General features: G+C 37.7%; 1 protein-coding gene across 1 annotated transcript; it reads right to left on the bottom strand.

Moving 5' to 3' along the window:
- Positions 1-8: 8 nt before the first annotated feature.
- LOC150075901 (pre-miRNA 5'-monophosphate methyltransferase) lies at positions 9-26,050 on the bottom strand. Its single transcript, XM_090387677.1, has 2 exons — positions 25,848-26,050; positions 9-569 (listed from the first exon to the last, which is right to left on the bottom strand). Exons 1-2 carry the CDS (start codon positions 26,037-26,039, stop codon positions 9-11), a joined length of 753 nt encoding a protein of 250 aa, XP_090243803.1. The 5' UTR covers positions 26,040-26,050.
- Positions 26,051-26,660: the final 610 nt, after the last annotated feature.

Genomic DNA, 26,660 nt, shown 5'->3' with positions numbered 1-26,660 from the left:
TATTTTTGTCAAACTTTGCAATACATATTTAACTTTCTTTGCCATTCAGTTTCTCCCAGACACTTAACAAATTCCATATCACAATCATGTTTCAAGATATCATTAATATCATCAAGAACACTATATTTCATTTGAAAAGTTTCCAAGTCTTGGAAGTTAGAATATTTCAGCTTTCGCATTCGTCTGGTTGCTGATCGGTAGCATTTCCAGCCTTGTGGTTCAAGCAGTAGATAACGTGACAACTTGGATAATTTCTTGAGAAAATTTTTAAGTCCATCATCCCCATGATTAAGGTGAATCCACATTGTCACCGAAAAACAGAAGACAATATCAAACATAGTTCTTTGATACTTATTTAGATATTCAAGAAGAATTTTATTACTTCTGTCTTCCATGATGTCTAGTTGCACATAATCAATATTTGAAGGAAAAGAGTTTGCTTCTTTGGAACGTGCAATTAAAACTGGATCTAAATCAATACCTAAAATGTGAAGATCATGCTGTTGGGTTGAAGCATTACCACATATACTTCTTTCAGTTATATGTCTATATAGCCCAGCTGTCAGGTCCTGTGAGAAATAAATAAAATGAGAAAAAAAAAAACATGAGAAATAAATAAAAATAATATTACACATCACATCTTGATAGACTAATACTTTAAACCTATTGGGGGTATAAAGTTTACAGTAAGAAACTTTTTTTTTTTTTCCATATAAAATTATACTTACAAAATATGAGAGCAATCAGAAAGAAATGACTGATGTTTCCTCCCCTCAAACCCAACAATCATGTATGTAGATTCATGCACTTCTGATACATGAAATGTCTGTGATAAAGAATGAAGATATTTATGTGCACTGGGGTTGGTTCATTTTAGAGGGAGCAACCATTAAAAGTATGCTTCTTTTTTTTTTTTTGGAGTACCTGACGGATTTTGATTAACAAGTTGCCATGACTTTGGAAGGGGTGCACAAGAGTCAGTGAAACTCGTTTATTACAAGCAGCTTTTAAGGAAGGGTATTGGAGACAGGCTGTCAGGTGGCCTAAATGGTTTTGAGAAGAAAATGAGTCTACAGAAATGGTAGTCAAAACATTTTTAAACACCTGCATCCCCTACCAGGTATACTTCTGAATTCACCTAAAACATTAATCTTTATATGAAAATACAAAAGTGTTTCTAAGAGTTTATAGGAATGACTTTGACATATTATTCAGACTATACTGAAATTTTAAGTTTAGGAACAATCATTCGGTAGATACATCCTTGTGTATAGTATCATCATCAGCCATTTTCAGTTCATTGCAGGATGAAGGCCTGCCCAGCAACTTTCCAGTTCCTTCTGTTTTGTGCAATGGCCATCCATTTACTGCCCATGAACTTGTGAATTTCATCTGTCCATCTCTGTTATCTTCCAGGTTTTCTCTTAGCTCCTTTTGGGTACCATTGTTATTTTCTTAGTCCATCTGTCATCATGTCTTCGAACTATGAAGACATGACAGATGGATCTTTAGTTTTGATAAGAATGTCCTTTACTTCAGTTAGCTGCCTAATCCATGTGTTTCTCTTCTTACCTAACAGTCTTATCCCTAATGTAATTGATTCCATTCTTTGCTGCGTAGTTCTCAGCTTCTCTTCCATTCTTTTGGTGAGTGCCCAAGTTTCACTTCCATAAGTTATGGTGGAGAGTATACATTGGTTCATTATTTTACGTTTCTTTTTTTTTTTTTTTTTAATTGGGATATTGCTCCTCAGTATGTGACTATATTTCCTGAATGCTATCCATCCTCTTGACTTCAAGGCATTTATCATTATTACAGCTAATGACTTGTCCCAGATAAGTATATAAATCCACCTTTTCAATTACCACTCCTTCAATGATTATATCCCTTTCTGTGGCATTCTTGTTTATCCTTACTAACTGCATAACTGATTAAGATTTTCCTCTAATTCTTTGGGATCGTGGCTTATGACAACAATGTCATCTGTAAATGGTTTAGGCATTCTCCATCCATTCGTGTTGACTCCTCTCTGCAACCAGTCCAATCTTCCGAAAGCTTCTTCAAGAGCAGCAGTAAACAACTTCAGAGATGTTTCCTTGAACTCCTTTCTCAATTTTAAATTTGCTAGTGTCTTTGTCTAGTCTAATAAAGGAGGTAGCATTTTCATATATTTTCTTCAAAATCATAATGTATGGGGTTTGTGCCTTGCCTTTCCAGTGCCCCAAACATTGCCTTATGCTGTATGACAGCGGTTTCCAAACCACTATATGGACCCTTTCAAAAATCAAAAAAAGTTCACGGGCCCCTTCAAAAATCAAATAAACTTTGTGGACCCATATATATATAAAACATATGCATATGTTATGTGCATATATAGTATATGTACATCGATGAGCCAAAACATTATGACCAGTAAGTCATTATGCAAATCGAAGCGACTGCAGGTGAACTACGGCGTGGGGTCGGGACATGGTATAATAAATGCCTGATACTGAGCTCCGTTAATCAGTGTTACTCTTGTTTTTCAAATGGGAAAGGCAGTGGACTTAAGTGATTCTGACAGACCAAATTGTAATGGCCAGAGCATATCCGAAATGGCATGGCTGATGGGATCCTCACAGTCAGCCATGGTTAATTCCTACCGAAAGTGATCCACGAACCACTGGCGAGGTGTTGGACGGCCACAGCTCATTGATGCTCAAGGTGAGCGAAGGCTCTCCCAGGTGGTACAGGGCAACTGGCGCAACTCGCTGGTTAGTAATGTGTCACAACACACACAGTACATTGAACCCTGCTAAAAATGGGTCTGCGTGGCCACTCCGAATGCCCATGGTTCACTGGCAATAGTACCTATAGTGGGCATGCGAGCATCGAAACTGGACCTTGAGGGATTGGATGAAGGTCATCTGGTCCTATGAATCACGTTTCCTATTGCACCATGTGGACCGCTGGGTACGTGTGCATTATTTACCTGGGGAAGTGATGGCACCTGGATGCACCGTGGGACAAAAACAAGCCAGTGGCAGCAGTGTCACGCTGGGATACCATGGGTCCAGTCATCCACGTGCCAGGCACTGATGTCTACCACCTACCTAAACATCATTGATGATCAGGTACACCCTTTCGTGGCAACGGTCTTCCCCTCTGGCAGTGCCATCTTTCAGCGGGATAATGTGCCATACCACACCGCCTGTATTGTTCGAGACTGGTTTGCGGAACGTGAAGACTTACAGGTATTGTCCTTACCTCCAAATTCCGCAGACATCAATCCCATCGAGCATCTGTGGTTTGTGTTGGAACAGCAACTCCGATCTGTGGTGTCTCAACCACGGACCTTACAGGAGTTAAAGGATCTGCTGGTTACGTGTTGGTACCAGATACCACAAGACACATTCAGAAATCTTGTAGCGTCCATGCCTCGCTGGGTTCGAGCTGTTTTGGCTGCACGTGGAGGACAAATCATATTAGGTAGGTGGTAATAATGTTTTGGCTCATCGGTGTGTGTGTATATATATATATATATATATATATATATATATGGTCAACCACCATTTCACAGACCCCACTTTGGGAAACGCTGCTGTATGGAGTCATGTTTTTTCATAATCCACAAATGCCAGGCATAATGGTATTTTGAGAATCCTGTCCTAAAGCCAGCTTGCTCTTTCGGTTGATTTTCATATCTGTTAGTTATGACCCTTGTTAAACAACTTGTAGCTGTGGAACAACAAGCTAATAGGTCTAATTTCCAATTTCTGATTTATCTTCTCTCATATAGCAAAATTATGATTGCATTACTCCACTCCTTAGGCGTCACGCTTTTTCTAACGTATTTTGTGGAGAGTCTTAACAACTCTACAGTAACTTCATCTTCACCTGGGGCTTTTTGATTCTTCATTTTCTTCAATGCATATTCTAGCTCATCAGGAAGGATATCAGGTATGTTGTATGTGTTGCTAATTTGTGATCCATCTTCCCCACTGCTGACATTATTCCCTTGCTCCTTATATAATTCTTTATAGTAATCTGCTATTTGAATTATGCTTTCTCTGTTATAAGTACATCATTATTCTTCAGTATCATCTGTGTTTCTGTATTACTGCTCATGGCGGCCGATTTAAGTCATTTGTTTTTCCTTAATACTTGTACTTTTCTTGTGTTAAATTTTCTTATGTCCTCTCTCAGTCTCTTTCTAATGGCCTTGCATAACTCAGTATACTCAATTTTGCCCCTGTCAGCATTTGTCTTGCTCTTCATTTGTCATCTTTGGTTCATCATGACATGCGTTTCTTGGCTAATTTTTTCTTCTTTGGATTTCTTTTTACTTATAGGTTCCTCAGGCTTTATCACTTTCAGAAGACTGCTGTATTTCTCGTCGATATCTTGGTTCTGAAAGGTCTTCAGAAGCTCAAACTTGTTCTTAAGTTCCAGTACATACTGATTTTTCTCCTCTTCTGTTATCTCAAAAAACTTTGTATTATTTATTAGAGTCAGTTTTTTTTCCTTTCTTTTCTTACATCTATATCAAGTGTGCATCTTACCATTCTGTGATCACGTCCAACATTTACCTGATACAAGGGTTGGCAGGGTTGTTAATAACAGTAATGGCAGCGTGCTACTGCAACAGGATCTAGAAAATTTGGGCAGATAGGCTGAGAAGGGCAACTGAAGTTTAACATTGACAAGTGCAAAGTACTGCATATGGGTAGAAGTAACCCCAGAGGAATGTACCAACTATGTGGTACTACACTTAGGGCGGTAGAAAATGAAAGACTTGGAAACGATTGTGTAGTCACATATGACGTTTTCTGAGCAATGCAGACAGGCTGCCAGAGCAGATCATGGGGTATTGTCAATGATATACAAGAATTTTGCTAGCAGTATAAAAGGGAGTGATTATCCCTTTGTATAAGGCAATGGTCAGGCCATGCCTTGAGTACTGCATACAGGTCTGGAGGCCTCATTTTAGGAAAAATGTAGATTTGCTTGAGCACATACAGAGAAGGGCAAGATTGGTGAGGGGAATGAAGGGATCCTCTTACCAAGAGAGGCTTAAGTTCTGCAAATTGCAGTGGCTGGAGACTAGGCACCTGCGAGGTGATCTGATTGAGGTGTATAAGGTCTTGAATGGGTTGAGCACTCTGATGGGATTCTTCCACTTGCTCAGATTACGAACCTAAGGGGGCATAAATTCAAATTGAGGAAAGGCAGTTGTAGAATAGATGTTTGGAAATTTACCTTTAGCCAGCGGGTGGTTAATTGCTGGAGCAAACTTCCATCTGTCGTGGAAGTTAGCTTAAATAAATTCAAGGTGGAACTAGACAAACATTTAGAGGGAATGGGTTTGTAAATTTTTTAAAGTTTTTTCTGGCTGATGCTTTCTTGCATCACATGCCTCTATTACTATTACTATAATTAGTTGAAGCTGAGAAAGGTTTCTATGTGATAGCTTTCACAAATGTTAAAACCAATAACTAGAAAGCCTATCATGCGATCAATTTGGCCCTGGAAAGATTGTCCAAGGCTCGAGGGGTAGAATTTTTTTTAAGATTGATCTGTACTTGTTAACAGGAGAGACTGCTTCTACAGGGATGGGATACACTTAAATAGAAAGGGTGCAAGAATATTTGCTGATGCTATCTAGGCAGTGTTAGGTGGGTCGGAAAACTGCTAGCTTGGGGGATACAAGGACTAATAGATTAAATGCAGCCACTGGCAGAGGTGAAAGTGATTCTTGCACTGCTTCTATTGAAATGAGCAGAAGTCTTGAAAACAAGATGCAGGATATTTCAGAGACTGCTGGGAGTCATTGCGGTAAAAGTAAACATGGGTTGTGTTAGGGTAGCTAAGAATAGGAACAGGTGCATGTATACTTGCTTGTACACCAATGCTAGGAGTTTGGTAAGTAAATTTGATGAATTTGAGGTATTGCTCAAAGCATCAAAGGCGGATATTGTTGGGATATCAGAGATGTGGTGTGTCACACAGATATAAGGAATGCAGAACTGGAATTTGGGGAGTACAACGTCTACAGAAAGGATAGACAGGATAGGAAGGGAGGAGGGGTTATGCTATTAGTTAAGAAACACAAAATCCATGGAAGTGAAGCTAATCAACATCACTGGACAGTGCAGTGTCGAGTCAGTTTGGTGTGACATAAGCATTGGGAGATCAAAATTGAGAGTAGGAGTGTGCTATAGGCCTAATGACTGATGAGTATAATAAGAAACTGGACAGGGAAATAGAGTGGGCCAGTACATCAGAGAGTCTTATAATGGGGAATTTTAATTTCCCAGATATTGACTGGAATTTGTGGGTTGGTCACTCACACACTAGCAAGGCTTTTGTGGATTTATTGGATGATTGTTTTCTACATCAGCATGTTCGGGAGACAACTAGAGGAAGTAATACTCTTGATTTGGTTATCAGTAGTGATTTTTCATGCATTAAGAATCTGCAGATAAAGGAACCACTAGGTGAGAGTGATCACAGTGTGCTGAAGTTGGATTTATTCAAAGAGGTAACTACCATCAGGGGTAAAGGGAAGGGTTTTTGCTTTTGTAAAGGCGACTACGATGGTCTGAGACAGTATTTAAATTCTATACAGTGGGACCAACTGATGTTACCAACAGCAAATTCAAAATGGGAAGCATTCAAAGAACTTATCTTGGAAGCTACTAGGCTTTACATACCAACTAAGAAATATTGGTCAAGGTTTAGGCTTAAATGGATGTCAAATGAACTAATGAGACATATGGCAGAGAAGAAAAATGCACGGGAAACATAAATTAATATGTGACACAGAAGCCTATGATAGATATAAGTTGATCTGTAACCAAGTTACAAAGGAGGTTAGGCAGATTATGAGAAATCTTTGGCAAAGGATGCAAGGAAAAACAGCAAAGAGTTCTTTACTTATGTAAACTCTAGAAGGAAGGGGATGAATCAGATTGGTCCACTTGATATCGATGGTTCAGCTGTTGATGATCCTGCTCAGTTACCTAACAAACTAAATGAATATTCTGCATCGACATTCACACATGAGGAGTTATGCAGCAAGGGGAATGCCAGAGGTGTATTCAACTCGGGCAGTAAGCTAGATAATCTTGTAATAACTGAGAGTAAAGTGCAGGAGAAATTGTTGAAGATAAACACAAGAAAGGCACCTAGGGTGGATGGGATCTATCCAGTTATATTAAAGGAGGCAGCAAAGGATGTAAGCAAACCCTTAGCCATAATTATGAGAGCTTCCCATAGACTGGAGATGTGCAAATGTGACCCCAATTCACAAAGGAGGATCAAAGGCTGACACAAGTAATTATAGACCTGTGAGTTTAACTTCTGTTCCAGGAAAATAATGGAGGCACTGGTTAAAGGAGCACTGCAGGATCATCTAGACAAGACTTCAGTTATAGCTTGGACACAGCATGGTTTTGTTAAGGGAAAGTCTTGCCTGACCAATTTGATTGGATACTATGATGCAGTCACAAAAGAACTGGATGAAGGGAATAACTTTGATATTATATACTTGGATCTTAGAAAGGCTTGATTCTGTTGCACATGGAAGACTGCTGCACAAATTGGAGTAGTGTGGCATTGGAGTAAAATTGCTGCTATGGATAAAGGGGTGGTTGAGGGGGAGAGACAGAGTGGTAATCAATGGACAGTGCTCATCGTGGACTAATGTCATTAGTGGAGTCCCTCAGGGTTCAGTGTTGGGTCCATTATTGTTTTCTGTATTTATAAATAATAATGATGATGGTATATCAAGCTTAGTTAGCATTAGCATTAGTAGAGGCATTTGATGCAAGAAAGCAAGCTTATGCAGCATCAGCCAAAAAAAAAAAAATAAATAAATAAAAAATAACCACTTCCACTTCACCCCTCTGTTCGTTCGACTTAATGTCCAAGTTTGCAGACGATACAGAGGTTGGCAGGGTTGTTAAGGACACTAATGATGCTATGCTGCTGCAACAGGATCTGGAAAGGCTGAGCGAATGGGCTGAGAGGTGGCAAATGAAGTTTAACATTACAAATGTAAAGTACTACATATGGGAAACAGCAACCCCAGAGCAATGTATCAATGCTGTGGTACTACACTGACAGTGGTAGAGAATGAAAAGGACCTGGGGGTAATTGTGTAGGCAGATATGAAGTTCTCTGAGCGGTGCAGACGGACTGCAAGAGTAGCTCATGGTGTCTTGTCAATGATATACAGGAATTTTTCTAGCAGGGATAAGGAGGTGATTATTCCCTTGTATAAGGCAATGGTCAGGCCACACCTTGAGTACTGTATACAGATCTGGAGGCCTCATTTCAAGAAGGATGTAGAGGTCCTGGAACAAGTACAGAGAAGGGCAACAAAATTAGTGAATGGAACAAAAGGTTGCTCTTACGAAGAAAGGCTTAAGTTTTGCAAATTACAGTGTCTGGAGATTAGGCACTGGCGAGGTGATCTGATAGAGGTGTATAAAGCTTTGAATTGTTTGAGCATGTTCAATGCTGATGGGATTCTTCCTCTTGCTCAGAATAATCATCTGAGAGGGCATAAATTCAAATTGAGGAAAGACAGATGTGCGGAAATTTGCCTTTAGCCAGCGGGTAGTTGGTTGGTGGAACAGACTTCCATCCCTTTTTGTAGAAGTTGATAATAAATTTAAGGCTCAGCTGGACAGGTATTTCAAACGAACGGAGGGGTGAAGTGGAAGTGTTTTTTTTTGGCTGATGCTGCATAAGCTTGCTTTTATGCATCATATGCCTCTACTAATAAAAAAAGGTAAAGTGCAGCCATTATCAACCCACTGCAGGATGGAAGCCTCAACAATTCATGCTGAGGGAAATGGACCATAATCTGCCACGCTGGTCCAGTGCGGGTTGGCAGATCGACCGTATTCAGCAGTCAGGGGCTTGAACCCCGGTCTACTCAAAGAGCGTGTGCTACTGCACTCCCGCTCCTGACCACTCGGCTACGGAGGCCATTTGCCTCTACTAATGCTAATGCATAACTTGAAACAAATGCATCATGAAAAGAAAAAGGCAGTTTTTTTTTTTTTTTTTTTTTGTTAATGGTGACCCCCAAACACAAAATGTATTCTGTCAGTAAATGCACATGTCTGTTTTCATCTCCTTGATTCAAGAATGATTTCTGAAAACTCAAGTAGCTCCAAAAAAAAGTAATCGAAGATTCAGGTCAGGCAACTTTACATAAAGTGATCAGATTTCCGTGATTATGCAGAACAGTCCTGGATTTAAGTTGTTTGAATTATTAAGAAAATTTCGCTCTGCAGAAAAATATATTTAATTTCTGTTGTTTTTATTGTTAAAAGAAGTATATATTTTTATTATTATTTCACAGAAATACCTATATAATATAGTAATTTCTGTGAAATAAAACAAATATATGTGGGAAAAAAAAATATATATATATATACAGTATAATGTAAAATCGATGTCCCACATTGGAATACAGTACTAAGAATCTGGTCCCTAACTTTACCTGTATTCCAAATAACCAGGGTACTAGTTAGAAAACTGTTCAAAATACCTAGAATGGAATTGGAATTGTGGGTATGTTCCATTTTGTCCAAAAAATAAAACACATTTAGAAAAATCAGAAACAATTTTTATTTTGATAATTTATTTGCTTTCAAACTCTAAAATGTCTTAATAATAAACACTCCTTGCTCTGGTGTACACAATGCCACTTTGATAATTATGGTAGCCAACATAAACTCGTAGCATTTTTATAAAACAGTACCAACATACTAAATATTCTATTAAGGTATAAATTCAAAAAAAAAAAAAAAAAAGTCCTTCCATGATAACACTATACAAGCAGTATTACTGTAGGGAGAATTAAAAACATCTACATCAATATTTCTCCATTCCACTGATCTACAGAATAACTGCTCTCTAGAAGGTTTTCATCAGTGCCTAACACAAGAAAAAACAATGGAAACTGAAAAGTTAACCCTTCATTAACATGTCCCTAAAAGGAACACATTTACTTGTACATTTTTCTAAAAAAGCTTTTGTTAGACACTTATTTTTTCATTGAAATGAAATTGGTGTTTTATTAATTACAATTTATATTATTTATCCCGCTTTAATTTTTTGAACTAATCCATTTTTTCACTCTTCTACTGCCCATCACTCAACTTCTGACGTTTTATTCAAAAACTTCCCCCTTGAAAAAAAAGAACAAGTTTAAAAGAAAAAACACTGTGCAAAAAACAAAAAGAGAAATTATAATATGCTGCTGGTGTTTCTAAGAGGTACAAGCTAAAGATTATAATGATTTACGCACCAACATCGAGCCATGATGATGAAGAGGTTGAAGAAATGTACACCGAAATTGAGAGTCTTCTAGATGAGCAGAAAACCCACTACACTATTATTATGGGGGACTTCAATGCTAAGGTTGGAAAAAGGCAAAACAGTGCAGAAAGAGGAACTATAGGAAATTTTGGAATTAGTGAAAGAAATAAAAGAGGTGAAAGACTTGTGGAATTTGCAGAATCTCAAGGACTGTCAGTAATGAACACTTTTTTCAAGAAAAGGGTGAACAGAAAGTGGACATGGAAGAGTCCAAATGGATTAACAACTAATGAAATTGACTTCATCCTCACCAACAGAAGATATATTGTGAATGATGTTACTGTCCTGAATAAGGTAAATGTTGGAAGTGATCACAGAATGGTAAGATGTACACTTGATATAGATGTAGGAAAGGAAAAAACTGACTCGAGTAAATAATACAAAGGTCTTTGATATAACAGAAGAGAAGAAAAAGCAGTATGTACTGGAACTTAAGAACAAGTTTGAGCTTCTGCAGACTGCTCAGGACCAAGATATCGACGAGGAATACTACAACTTTCTCAAAGTGATAAAGCCCAAGAAACCTATAGGGAAAAAGAAATCCAAAGAAGAAAAAATTAGTCAAGAAACACTTGTCATGATGAACCGAAGACGAGAAATGAAGAGCAAGAAAAACACTGACAGGGAGAAAATTGAGTATACTGAGTTATGCAAAGCCATTAGAAAGAGACTCAGAGAGGACATAAGAAGATTTAGCACAAGAAAGGTAGAACAAACATTAAGGGAAAACAAAGGATTTAAATCAGCAGCCATGAGCAGTAATACAGAAAGACAAATGATACTGAAACTGAAGAATAGCGATGGTGTACTTATAAACAGCAGAGAAGGCATAATTCAAATAGCAGAAGACTACTATAGAGAATTATACAAGGAGCGAGGGTATGATGCCAGCAGTGGGGAAGATGGATTGCAAAAGTAGCAACACATACGACATACCCGATATTCTTCCTGATGAGGTAGAACATGCATTGAAGAAAATGAAGAATCAGAAAGCCCCGGGGGAAGATGAAGTTAATGTAGAGTTGATACAATTGGGAGGAAGAGACATAACACAAAAACTGGCAAGGTTCTTCACAAAGTGCATTAGAAAAGGTGTGACGCCTAAGCAGTGGAATAATGCAATCATAGTTTTGCTGCATAAGAAAGGAGATAAATCAGAAATTGGAAATTATAGACCAATTAGCTTGTTATCCCACATCTACAAGTTGTTCACAAGGGTCATTACTAACAGATTAGAAATAATACTTGATGAGAATCAACCGAAAGAGCAAGCTGGCTTTAGGACAGGATTCTCAACTATGGATCACCTTCAACGTAATATCACAGCTAATGGAGAAAGCAAATGAATATAAAACACCATTATGCCTGGCATTTGTGGATTATGAAAAGGCATTTGACTCCATACAGCATAAGGCAATGTTTCAGGCATAAGGAAATGTTTCATACAGCATAAGGAAATGTTTCAGGCACTGGAAAGACAAGGCATAGATACCCCATATATTATGATTTTGAAGAAAATATATGAGAGTGCTACCTTCTTTATTAGACTAGACAAAGACAGTAGGAAATTTAAAATCGAGAAAGGATTTTGACAAGGAGACACAATATCTCCGAAGCTGTTTACTGCTGCCCTTGAGGAAGCTTTCAGAAGATTAGACTGGTCGCAGAAAGGAGTCAGTGTGAACGGAGAGTACCTAAACCATTTACGATTTGCAGATGACATTGTGGTCGTAAGCCACGATCCCAAAGAAGAAAAAATCCAAGAATTAGAGGAAAATCTTAATCAGTTATGCACAGTTAGTAAGGATTTTGGACTAAAAATGAATATGGCTAAAACAAAAGTAATGATGAACAAATATGCCACAGAAAGGGAAATAATGATTGAAGGAGCAGCAATTGAAAAGGTAGAGTCATATACTTATCTGGGACAAGTTATTAGCTGTAATAATGATAAATGGCTGGAAGTCAAGAGAAGAATAAATTTTGGATGGATAGCATCAGGAAATATAGTCACATACTGAAGAGCAATATCACAGTTCGTCTGAAACGTAAAATAATGAACCAATGTATAATCCCCACCACGACTTATGGAAGTGAAACTTGGGCACTCAAAAAGAATGGAAGAGAAGCTGAGAACTACACAGCAAAGAATGGAATGAATTATACTAGGAATCAGACTGTTAGATAAGAAGAGAAACACATGGATTAGGCAGCAAACTCAAGTAAAGGACATTCTTATGAAAACTAAAGAACTAAAATGGCCTTGGGCAGGACACATAGCTCGAAGACATGATGACAGATGAACTAACAAAATAACAGAATGGTACCCAAGAGGAGCTAGAAGAAAACCTGGAAGACAAAGGCGGAGATGGATAGATGAAATTCATGAGTTTTTGGGAAGTAAATGGATGGCTAGTGCTCAAAATAGAAGGAACTGGAAAGTTGCTGGAGAGGCCTTCATCCTCCAGTGGATTGAAAATGGCTGATGATGATGATGCTGGTGCAGATATATTATCTGTAATTCACATCCCACTTACTCCCTACATTGGGAGGTTCATGGGAGCTGGATGAATTGCTTTTGCATGCTCCCACCCACCAATTCCAAACATATATTTGCTCATACCATCTATCGGATGCCAAAAAGTTAACCCCTTATAACTTTAAGTAAATTGAAACAAAATCAGAAAATACTGTATCATCATGTAGGGAAAGGCATATGGAAGGATTTAATTTTATTACCAAACAAAAAAAAAAAAAAAAAAAAAAATGCCACTTAATGGCACCTGTCAGGTGCCATAGGGCACAGACAGATATCACACCTAGGGTAAGGAAGAATTGAATAACTATTAATTGACTTGTAAGCAAGTTGAACATTACAATCAGGGTAGCACAACAGTTTCCAAAGTGGGCAATACTGCCCCTTAAGGGCAATGGGCTTACCTAGAGGTACTAAGAAGTAAGGGGTGGACTGAGGAAGCAGGCTGAATCCTAGGGCAAAACACTTTCTTTGCTTCATATTTAAAGTTTTACTGATCTTATCACTTTCAAAGCTTTTTCCTTTGATCACTTTGTATTAACAATTCAGAGTTATCAAAAGATAACCATTTATTGGTAATAGCTATTGATTTTATTTTAAATTTAGTTACCATACATCTGGGATTGGTGAAGGTTTGTGCATTTGGTTTTAGTGTTTTCATCCAACTTTCTACAAGAAAAAAAAATGGCTCTAGATTACTAAACATGGTTTTTTAAGATGCCTGCTATGTATAGTAACTTTAAACCAGACATTGGGAAACTGGTATCACTTGATCAAGCACATCCAGGTGGTATTTAAGACACTCAGCCCTCTTTTTCTCAGCCTGGTCTGTGCTTGTTAACAGGAGAGACTGCTTCTACAGGGATGGGATACACTTAAATAGAAAGGATGCAAGAATATTTGCTAATGATATCTAGGCAGTGTTAGGTGGATCGGAAAACTACTATCTTGGGGGGATACACGAACTAATAGATTAACAGAAGCCGCTGGTAGAAGTAGTAGTGGCATGTGATGCAAGAAAGCAAGTGTATGAGCTTATGCAGCATCAGCCAAAAAAAAAAAAAAAAAAAAAAAAAAAAATCACACCATTCCCTCCAAATTCCTTTCCTTTTATTAATTATTCTTTATTTATTTATTTTATTTTTTTATCATTGTTTTATTCGGGGTTTTTTTTTTTTTTTTTTTTGGCTGGTGCAGCATAAGCCATAGGCTTTCTTGCACCATGCGGCCATTAATAATACTAATACTAATACTCTCTTGGTAAGAGGATCACTTCATTCCCCTCACCAATCTTGTTGCCCTTCTCTGTACACGCTCAAGTAAATCTATATCCTTCCTAAAATGAGGCCTCCAGACCTGTACGCAGTACTCAAGGCATGGCCTGACCATTGCTTTATACAGAGGGACAATCACCTCCTTCTCCCTGCTAGCAAAATTCCTATATATCATTGACAAAACCCCATGAACTGCCCTGGCAGCCTGTCTGCATTGCTCAGAAACCTTCATATCTGACTACACAATTACTCCCAGGTCTTTTTCATTTTCTACCACCTTAAGTGTAGTACCACACAGTTGGTACGTTTCTCTGGGGTTACTTCTACCCATATGCAGTACTTTGCATTTCTCAAGGTTAAACTTCAGTTGCCACTTCTTAGCCCATCTGCAAAAATTATCTAGATCCTGTTGCAGTAGCACACTGCCATTACTGTCATTACCAACCCTGCCAACCTTTGCATCATCTGCAAACTTCGACATTAAGCCTGATATACCTTCATCAATATCATTGATAAATATACAAAACAACAGTGGACCTAACACCGAACCCTGTGGGACTCCACTAATAACATTAGTCCACGAAGAGCAGCACCCATTGATTACCACCCTCTGTCTTCTCCCACTTAACCATCCTTTTATCCATTGTAGCAACTTACCCTTAATACCATTCTGCTCCAATTTGTACAATAGTCTTCCATGCGCAACAGTGTCAAAAGCTTTCCTGAAATCCAAATATATGATATCAAAATTATTTTTTTGCATTCAGTTCCTTTGTAACAACATCATAATATCCTATCAAATTCGTCAGACAAGACTCTCCCTTAACAAACCCATGCTGTGTCTGAATTATTGCTGCAGTCTTGTCTAGATGATCCTGCAATGCATCTTTAACCAGTGACTCCATTATTTTACCCGGAACAGAAGTTAAACTAACTGGTCTGTAATTACTCGTGTCACCCTTCGATCCCCCTTTGTGAATTGGGGATACATTTGCACATCTCCAGTCCGTGGGAACCTCCCCTGAGTCAAGGATGCCCTCATAATTATGGCTAAGGGTTTTTTTAGTTGCTTCGCAGCCTCCTTTAATATAACTGGATAGATCCCATCCACCCCAGGTGCCTTTCTTATGTTTAACTTCAACAATTTCTCCTCCACTTTGCTCTCAGTTATTACAAAATCATTAAGCACCCTGCTACAATTTGATAACCTTCTGCCATTTTCAAACCTTAATAACTCCTCATGTGTGAATGTAGATGCAAAATGCTCATTCAGTTTGTTTGCTATCTGAGCAGGATCATCAACAGTCGAACCCTCGATGTCAAGTGGACCAATCAGATTCATCCCCTTCCTTTTAGAGTTTATATAAGTAAAGAAATCCTTGCTGTTTTTCTTAGCATCTTTTGCCAAGGATTTCTCGTAATCTGCCTTCGCCTGCCTAACCTCCTTTGTGACCTGATTACAGACTAACTTATATCTGCCATAGGCTTCTGAGTCGCTTGATAATTTATATGCATCCCATGCATTTTTCTTCTCTGTTACGAGTCTCATTAGTTCATTAGATAACCATTTAGGCCTAAACCTTGAACAATATTTCTTAATAGGTATGAAACTTTTAGTAGCATCCACGATTAATTCCTTGAATGCTTCCCACTTAGAATTTACTGTTGGTAACATCGTCAGTTGATCCAACTGTACTGTACAGAATTTAAAAACTGTCGGAGACCACTGTACTCACCTTTATGGAAGCAAAAACCCTTTCCTTTACCCCTGATGGTAATTAAATCTTTAAGTAAATCCCACATCAGTACACTGTGATTACTGCCACCTAGTGGTTCCTTTATCTGGAAATTCTTAATACACGAATGATCACTGCTGATAACCAGATCAAGAGTATTACTTTCTCTGGTTGCCTCTCGAACATGCTGCTACAGAAAACAATCATCCAATAAATCCACAAAAGTCTGACTAGTGTGTGAAAGTGATTCTTGCACTGCTTCTATTGTAATGAGCAGCAGCCTGGAAAACAAGGTGCTGGGGATTTCAGACTGCTGGGAGTCATCGTGGAACAAGTAAATATATGGGCTGTGTTAGGGTAGCTAAGAATATGAACATGTGCATGTATACTTGTGTGTGTACCAATGCTAGGAGTGTAGTTGATGAATTTGAGGTGCTGGTCAAAACATCAAAGGCAGATATTGTTGGTATATCAGAGATGTGGTGTCACACAGATATAAGGAATGCAAAATTGGAATTTGGGGAGTACAATGTATACAGAAAGGGAGGAGAGGTTATGCTATTAGTTAAGAAACACACAAAATCTAAGGAAGTGCAGCCAGAGGACATGGCTGAACAGTGCAGTGTTGAGTCAGTTTGGTGTAACTTAAGCACTGGGAAAGCAAAATTGAGAGTAGGAGTATGTTATAGGCCTAATGACTCTGATAAGTATAATGAACAATTGTACAGAGTGGGCCAGTAAATCAGGCTGTCTTATAATGAGGGATTTTAATTTCCCAGATATTGACTGGAACTTGTTCGTCATTCGCACACTAGCAAGGCTTTTATGGATTTATTGGATGATTGTTTTCTACAGCAGCATGTTAGAGGGGCAACCAGAGGGAGTACCACTCTTGATCTGATTATCAGTGGTGATTCTTCATGAATTAAGAATCTGCAGATAAAGGAACCACTAGGTGGCAGCGATCACAGTGTGCTGATGTGGGATTTACTCAAAGAGGTAACTACCATCAGGAGCAAAGGGAAGGGTTTTTGCTTTCGTAAAGGTGACTACGGTGGTCTGAGACAATTTTTAAAGTCTATAAAGTGGGACCGAGTGATGATGTTACCAACAGCAAATTCTAAAGGGGAAGCATTCAAAGAATTAGTTTTTGAAGTTACTAGGCTTTTCATACCAACTGAGAATTATTGTTCATGGTTTAGGCCTAAATGGATGTCAGATGAACTAATGAGACATGTGGCAGAGAAGAAAAATGCATGGGATACATATAAATTAACAGGTGACACAGAAGCCTATGAAAGATATAAGCTGGTCTTTAATCAGTATGTGACAGGCCGATGTCTTTTGATAAATAACGCTAACTCCCATAAAAATCCATACATCTCTAATCCAAGGGCTCACGTCTTGTGAGTATGGACTTGGCACACCCAAGGTCCTGAGCTGGATATCATCATTCTTCTATTTCTTGGTGATTCCTTTCTGCTTCTCTCTCTCCCTCTCTCTCTCTCTCTTTCTCTCAGTATAACTTGGAGAATTTTTTTTTTTTTTTTTTGGCTGGTGCAGCATAAGCCTCAGGCTTCCTTGCACCATATGGCTAATAATAAAGTCACAAAAATTAGGCAGGCAGAGGCAGATTATGAGAAATCTTTGGCAAAGGATGCAAAGAAAAACAGCAAAGAGTTCTTTACTTGTGTAAACTCTAGAAGAAAGGGGATGAATCAGATTGGTCCATTTTTTATCGATATTTTGACTGTTGATGATCCTGCTATGGTAGCTAACAAATTGAATGAGCATTTTGCATCTACATTTACATTTACACATGAGGTTATTCAAGGAGGGGAATGCCAGAGGTGTATTCAACTATGATAGTGAGCTAAATGATTTTGTAATAATTGAGAGCAAAGTGCAGGAGAAATTGTTGAAAATAAACATATGAAAAGAACCAGTGATGCATGGGATATATCCAGTTTATTAAAGAAGTCAGCAAGGGAAGTAAACAAACCCTTAGCCATAATTATGAGAGCTTCCTTGGACTCAGGGTCCATGGGTAGCTCCCCTGTTCGTTTTAGGGGAGTTAGCACGGCCTCCGTAGCCGAGTGGTCAGAGCGGGAGTGCAGTAGCCCACTCTCTTTGAGTAGACCAGAGTTCAAGGCACTGACTGCTAAATACGGTCGATCTGCCAACACACTGGACCAGCATGGCAGATTATGGTCCATTTCCCTCAGCATGAATTGTTGAGGAGGCTTCCATCCTGCAGTCTGTTGATAATGGCTGCAGTTTACCCATGGATTGGAGAAATGAAAATGTGACCCCAATTCACAAAGGAAGATCAAAGGGTGACAAGTAATTACAGACCTGTTAGTTTAACTTCTGTTCTAGAGAAATTAATGGAGGCCCTAGTTAAAGAAGGGCAGCAGGATCATCTAGAAAAAATTTCAGTTATAGTTCAGACACAGCATAGGTTTTTTAAGGGGAAGTCTTGTCTGACCAATTTGATTGGATACTATAATGTGGTCACAGAGGGACTGGAATGCAAAAAATAATTTTGATATCATATTTGTATCTTAAGAAAGCTTTTGATACTGTTGCACATGGAAGGCTACTGTACAAATTGGAGCAGTATGGCATTAAGGGCAAATTGCTGCTATGGATTAAGGGATGGTTGAGTGGAAGAAAACAGAGTGGTAATTAATGGACACTGCTCTTCATGGACTAATGTTATTAGTGGTGTCCCCCAAGGGTCCATGATGGGCCTATTGTTGTTTTCTATATTTATCAATGATATTGATGAAGGTATATCAGGCTTAATGTGTAAGTTTACAGATGATATGAAGGTTGGCAAGGTTGTTAATGATAGTATGCTACTGCAACAGGATCTAGAAAAGTTGTGCAGATGGGCTGATAAGTGGCAGCTGAAGTTTAACATTGACAAATGTATAGTACTGCATATGGGTAGCAGTAATCCCAGAGAAACATATCAACTGTGTGGTGCTACACTGATAGTGGTAGAGAGTGAAAAGGACCTGGGGGTATTGTGCAGGTAGATATGAAGTTTTCTGAGCAGTGTAGACAATCTGCAAGAGTAGCTCATGGTGTCTTGTCAATGATGTACGGGAATTTTTCTAACAGGGATAAGGAGGTGATTACACCCTTGTATAAGGCAATGGTCAAGCCACACCTTGAGTATTTTATACAGGTCTGGAGGCCTCATTTTTGGAAGGATGTAGAGCTGCTGGAATAAGTACAGAGAAAGGCAACAAGATTAGTGAATGGAACAAAGAGTTGCTCTTACGAAGAAAGGCTTAAGTTTTGCAAATTACAGTGTCTTGTGACTAGCCTGCGAGGTGATCTGATTGAGGGGTACAATTCCTTGAATGGTCTGAGAAAGCTCAATGCTGACGGGATTGTTCCTTTTGCACAGATTATTCACCTGAGGGGACATAAATCCAAATTGAGGAAAGACAAGTGTAGAATTGATGTGCAGAAATTAGCCAGTGGGTGGCTGATTGCTGGAATAAACTTCGATCTGTCGTTTTTGAAGTTGACAGCTTAAAAAAATTCAAGGCAGAACTAGACAAACATTTGTTGCAAATGGATGAAATGGGAAGGATTGGGTTTTTTTTTTTTTTTTTTGGCTGATGCTGTATAAGCTTGCTTTCTTGCATCATATGCCTCTACTAATGCTAATGTCTGTAGTAGTGTTGCCTGCTTGTTGAGTTGTATTTTTCCCAAGAGATTGGTTGTGTGTTTGTTCCAGACTATTTGCACCAGTAAAATTATGTATTGTAATTATATTATATAATTTAATTAAATATTATATAAATTAATGAAATATGGGGAAGAAAAGAGTTGTTTCCGTAAAAGCTAAATTGGATACTCGATAAATGAGTCTCTAAAAAAAATTGCTGTTGAATTAGATGTCAGAAAAACCACTGTAAAGAACTGGAAAGAACCTTGAAAGATTTTGTGCTCAGTTTCATAAGGGTTAAATTCTCACCCCACTTCAAAGAAATCTAAATTAGATATAGCAGGCAATGCATTGTGGCTGTTTACACAAGAAAAGCAACACAAAAACTCCAATCAGTAGCCCCATAAATGCACCATCAAAGAAAACACTTTTGTCTTCCATCAAAAGATGGGTGGGGCAAAAAATTTCTAGGAAGTGACAGATGGCTTGTATTGAGCTTTGGTAAAATAATATCTGCTGATCAGTCTGCAGCTCAAAAATTTACAGAAGATTTAAGGTAATTTATTAATAGAGGAAATTTTTATTGCAGAATAACTCTACAATAGGGACAAAAGCAAGCCTAAATTATGAGACCTTACCTAAAAAAACACAAAAAAGCAGAGCCTGTAGCACAACAAAAAATTTATCCCCAGGGGCTCACATCTGGTGAGCATGGGCTTGGCACACCCAGGGTCCTGAGCTGGATATCATCATTCTTCTTTTTCTTGATGATTCCTCCCTCTCTCTCTCTCAAGGTAACTCGGGAATTTTTTTTGGCTAGTGCAGCATAAGCCTCAGGCTTCCTTGCACAATATGGCTAATAATAATAATATAATAATACAAAAAATCCTAAGAGAGGATTTTGATAGCCATGGTAACACAATACAACTGGAGCTCATAAATTACTGCTTTTTGTTGATGGCAAATCAACTAATCCTAGCACTTTTAAAAATGAATAAATTGTTCTTCTTTACCAGCTTACTACACTCACAAAAATCAGCAAGGATGGACTCTGCATTATTCAAAGAATGGTTTCTTTCGTGAACCGTTCAGTAAAGAAACACTTGAAGAAAATAAACTTACCTAAAAGGCTATTCTCTTTCTAGGTAAGACTCCTTCACAATCAAATTATGATGAACTTATGAAGAAGAAGGGGTCAAAGATATTTTACCACCAAATGTAAAATCTTTCATCCAACCTGTGAATCAATGAATTCTAGAATGACTAAGGATCAAGGGATTCTGGAATGAGTAACCCCAAAATAACTTATATACTTGGTGGAGTTGAACAAAAGCTGGTAGTGGAAGGGACTTGGGTGTTACAATGTCTGTCTACAATGCTCAGAGAACTTAATGTCTGACTGTATGGTCAGACATTAAGTTCTCTGAGCATTGTAGACAGGTTTCAAGAAAGGCCCATGGTGTCCCTATTGATGATTTATTAAGCAATTGCTAGTAGAGATAAGGACATCATAATCCCATTATATAAGGCAATTGTTAGACCACACTTGGAATACTGTGTTCAAGTATGGAGACCACACCTAAAGAAATATATTATGCTTCTTGAAAGGGTCCAAAGACAAGTAACTCACCTGGTGAGATCGGCAAAAGGGCGTTCATATGAGGAAAGACTTTGAATATGTGGGTTACAGAGCTTGGAAACTAAGCACCTTAGAGGAGACTTGATTGAGATGTTTAAGACTGAGAGGCATAAGTAAAATGAATGAGGACAAAATTTTTACAGTTACAAATGATTCTAGAACTAAGGCTCATAATTTCAAGTTACGGGGGCAAATGTTTAGACTGAATTGCCGGAAGTTTTATTTTAGTCAGCCAGTTATAAATTACTGGAATAAGTTACCTATATCAGTAGTAGAGGGAGGAGGGAATCGCACAGGTTATCTATTTCCTTTTCTCTTATTAATTATTTATATTTTTGAAATTTCTTCTTATTATTATTTTATTTTTATTATTATTTTTTTTTTATTTTTTATTTTTGGCTGGCACAGCATAAGCCATAGGCTTCCTTCCACTATGTGGCCACTGCTAATACTAATAATAATACAGAAAAACAAAGAATTTAAAACTTTATAGCAATATGTTAGAAGTGGCTGGTCTTGTTCATACATATGAACAAGAATACAATAAAAAGAATACAAGAGATACAACACCCACAAAAACAGACTTGATAAAAATGAAAAAAAAAAATAAAAACCAAAACCTCTGGATAAAGCAATGGCTCTGATCTCAGATCCTCCCTTCCCCCCAAAAAAATATTCTCAGTTAACTAATGAAAAATATGTTAATTTAATGGCAAAACTGCAATGAATAGTTGTGTTGTTTGGTCCAAGCCTGTTTGAATATTTATTACTGAATATCTCCTAGCATTACTTTTGCAAAAATAATTTGAATGCAAATTCCAAAATAAATAACACTGCTGTCAAAATAGGCACCTCCGTGGGCAGGAGCAGCAGTGCATAACACATGCTTCTTGATTAGACCGGGGTTCGAGCCCATGACCACCAAATACGGAGGATATGAAAAGGTCAGGGAATGACCACCGCATATCCCCGGAGCAATATCCAATAACCATGCTGTCATGGTTATCTTAGTACACACAATCAACCAATGGGTCACATGATACATGTGTAATATGATTTAACTAAAATATATAAGAATTTGTTTTTTCCTGTTATTCATATTTATAAGCTAATGGAAATTAAGTCAAGGACTGACACCAATCCAAAAACCAGCAATTAGGAACTATGGTCCTACCATGTTGTACAAGGGCAAGTGAAATAAAAATAAAATTTTAATTGTATAAATTTAAATTAGACGTGGACATGGGTGTATACTGTACTTAGAGATTGATACTAAAGCTTCCATTGAACAAAAGTACACATTTTTTGTCCTATATGCATAGGGAGTGATGCACAACAGAGACAACAAGGCATTCACAGATGGGTGCATCAAAGCTAATGCAATCAGTGTTTCAGTTTCTTATAGCAACTGTTGAAACCTATTGATTCTAGCTGTTAGCATGCCTGTCTTGAGTAGTAACAAACCCTTATTAACTTTTACTCATACGATAGCCAAAATTAATCCCTAGTGCCCATGTGGAAGTCACTATTTGCTCAGCTATAATTATGAGGAAAGTATTCCCTTGGTTTCTTCCTTAACACGTTGACTGCCAAGCTATTTTAAATTCAAGCAGTTTGTAAATGGTAAAATGGGACTAACATCTGGTGAGTATGGGCTTGGCACACCCAGGGTCCTGAGCTAGATATCATCATTCTTCTCTTTCTTGGTGATTTCCTTTTACTTCTGACCCTTGTTTTCTTTCTTTCTTTCTTTCTCTCTCTCTCTCTCTCTCTCTCTCTCTCTCTCTCTCTCTCTCTCTGAGGGTAACTCAGAAATTTTTTTTTGGCTGGCAGCAAAAGCCTCAGGCTTCCTTGCACCATACGGCTAATAATAATAATAAATGATATTCCCCTCCTAACACCAAATATGAAAGCTAGATTCACCTTTGTGTGAAGGGGCTACTAGATTTTACATTTAAAATTTTGCAACTAACTGTCTTTTGACTAGATAAATACACAAACTGAACACATACCATCTGAATAGAAGACAAAAAAATTTATGGTTATATTAACATACTGAATGTATTCAAAAAGGAGAAAAATAAGATTATTGCAATATACTACTTAGTTTAATTAAATTATACAATATAATAGTTCTTACTTAAAATCAACATTATCAAATGGGATGATACTTTTTTTAAAGTAGGAATTGCTTTATAAAATATACTTCGGAAAAATAAGTCCAACACCTAGGTTGTATTTGTAATTAATTAAACCCATATTAAGATGTAAAATATATAGTATATTGTAACCAAAATGAAGTAAGAACAAAAAGTTAGCATTAGTAGAACATATGATGCAAGAAAGCAAGCTTATATAGCATCAGCCAAAAAAAAAAAAAAAAAACCTTTCCATTTCACCCATCAATTCACTCCAAATGTTTGTCTAGTTCTGCCTTAAACTTATTTAAGTTTCTGACCTCCACTACAACAGATGGAAGTTTATTCCAACTATCAACCACCTGCTTGCTAAAGGCAAATTTTTGCACATTTACTCTACAAATTGTCTTTCCTCAATTTGAATTTATGCCCCTCAGGTGAGTAATCTGAACAAGAGGAAGAATCCCATTAGCACTGAGCTTGCTCAATCCATTCAAGGCCTTATACACTTCAATTGGATCACCTTGCAGGTGCCTAGTCTCCAGAAGCTGCAATTTGCAGAACTTAAGCCTTTCTTGGTAACACGAACCCTTTGTTCCACTCACCAATCTAATTATCCTTCTCTACACTCATTCCAGCAGCTCTACATCTTTCTTAAAATGAGGCCTCCAGACCTATACAGTACTCAAGGTGTGGCCTGACCAAAGTTGAGTGAACTCTCTGCATCTTGAAATTGCCACTTGTTATAATATGTTCAGTGACTCATCTAGACACAGCAATGCACAAAACACCAGTTTATATGCAGTCAGTTTGAATTAAATCATGTAGAGTGGAAGGTGTTTATAAATTCTGTCACATTTTACTGAGCAGCAAATCTGCATCAAATTTTGATTTGAATTAAGGAAAGTGCAACAGAAACATAAAATGTTAAAAACAGCTTTTGGAGAAGATGCTAAGTGTTATTTAAAAGCTTTTCCGTGGTTTGCAAAGTGTAAAAAGGGCCACTTGTCTGTTAAAGATGATCCATGCTCTGGCTATCCTTCAACTTCAAAAACAAATTATTCAATCATTCACAATCATGATCTGATCAGGAGTGATCAATGTTTAACAATCCACAAAGTTGCTTGTAAAATTGATATGTCTTATGGGAATGTCAATTAATTTTAACTGACATAAACTATAAGTTGGGATATGTCAATTAGTTGGGAATGCAATGCATTTCAGCCAAGTTTATGTCTTGCATCCTCATTGATAATGAGAGAGCAGCGAGTTCTCACATATCAAGACATTTGACGATGTGCTGCTGCTTACCCACACTCTGTTTCTTCCATCATTACTAGTGACAAATCATGAGTATATGGCTATGACCCAGAAACAAGGGTCCAAACCCGAAGACAGCCTTCTCCAAAGGCCAAAAAAAAAAAAAAAAAAACACATGACAATATCAAGTGTGAAAATCATGCTTATATTTTCCATTCATAGGGTATTAATTATGAATTTGCTGTTCTGCAGTCAGCAAACCAGGAATACTACAAAACATTCTATAGCAAATCTTCAATGCTTTTCAGAACAGAACAAAACAGCCAGAAAAGTAGGCTTCGGGGAACTGGCACTTGCATCGTGGTAATGCCCCTGCACACTTGGCACTATTCATTCAATAATTTCTTGGGAAGCACTTCATCACTGTAGTCCCTCAATGCTCACCCCAGATATAGCTCCCTCTGACTGTTTGTTCCCCAAGCTAAATTAAGCAAATAAAAAAAATAATTGAAATAGATAAATAAAAAAATGCAAATCTGTGACCCCTGAAAGGTCATAGATTTGCAATGACCGATATATATATATAACAATAATGCTACACGAAAAGAGCAATAACTCCAACTGTAATCTCTTGCACCATGACAATGTGTAGACTTTATCATTTCCATTTTTAAAAAGCTCGGGCTGGATAATAAAAAGATGCGCATAGGAAAAAAAAAAAAAAAAAAAATATATATATATATATATGTATGTATGTACAATTTCAAATGTCTAATTATTATGATTAAATCTTAAGTGACCAATCAACTAACAGTGGCATTTTTCCATTGCAAGAAGCTGCCACAAAGCAGGAGACATGGCTTAAGGCACTAATATGGTTGATACCACTTTATCTTCATTGTTATCAAAAAAAAAAAAAAACACCAAAGATAAAATAGATACAATACTAATCGATTTTATCATATCATTAAATCATTAACAGATCATTAACAGAATTACTTCTTAAGCTCCGGATATCCATGTTAAATTTACAAATAACAGTTAACGAGTTCCGGTTAGAGCAATTAGCACATTTTTCGGTTTAAATTTGTAGTTATCTTTGAACCTGCCATTGTTTTCTACACATATATACTCCAAGGGAATGTAAACTTAAAATATTAATTCAGCCCTGACTTTAAATATTAAATTACCAAACTTACTCCAGCATTACATCCGATATCCAGAGCCACCACACGTGCATCATCTTTTTCATCTATTACTTCCAACAGATTCCTAGGTATTAATTTAAGTCTATCATCTACAGAGTTAAATTGATAATAATTTATAAAATTCCCAAACTTTGCACCTCCAGGCTCAAATTTCGATTCAAAATCACTATTAACAGCTGTCATAGTACACAAAAGTTTACATACCGAGTGTGGCTTGACAAGAAGCACGTGCTAAGGTTCTACTTCTTGATTGGCTAATGAATAAATATGGCTGGATCTCATTAAAACTTGTTGTTGTTGCTGGGTTTTAGTCGCTGTTGTTGTTGTAATAAAGTTTTAGGAGCACCGGCAACTAAGGCCATATTGCTCTGTAAATTGTGTGTGTGTTCTTGGTCGATTTTCTGTTTTGGAGAAAAAACCATTCAACCCTCGCCTGAGACCGACTAACTCAGCCACGTTATGAAAAAGGCCCATAAAAATTCCTCACGCCAACACTTATTTTACTCGAACTCAGGTGTTTTCTACTACTCGATGTGGGGAGGACAAAACGGCGATTTTACCAACTGTGCTCACGTGGGCTGGTTTTAGGGGTTTCAGCAATTTAGGCCATATTGTGCCGTATATAATATGTCTGTAAATTTCGTGTGTGCTATGGTGATTTGCTGTTTGCTGGACGAAAACCCTGAGTTTCTGGGAATAAAAATCATGTTACCCTCGCCTAAGACCGACTTAACTGAATCACGGTGAAAACTTCCCATAAATATTTCTTGGTCATCGACGGGATTAGAACTGAGGTCTTTTCCA

This window comes from Mastigoproctus giganteus, chromosome 13 (genome assembly GCF_048544385.1).
Source record: "Mastigoproctus giganteus isolate SK-2022 chromosome 13, ASM4854438v1, whole genome shotgun sequence".
Classification (NCBI taxonomy): domain Eukaryota; kingdom Metazoa; phylum Arthropoda; class Arachnida; order Uropygi; family Thelyphonidae; genus Mastigoproctus; species Mastigoproctus giganteus.
Note: the sequence above shows the minus strand (reverse complement) of the source record. Positions and strands in the feature narration are given on the sequence as shown.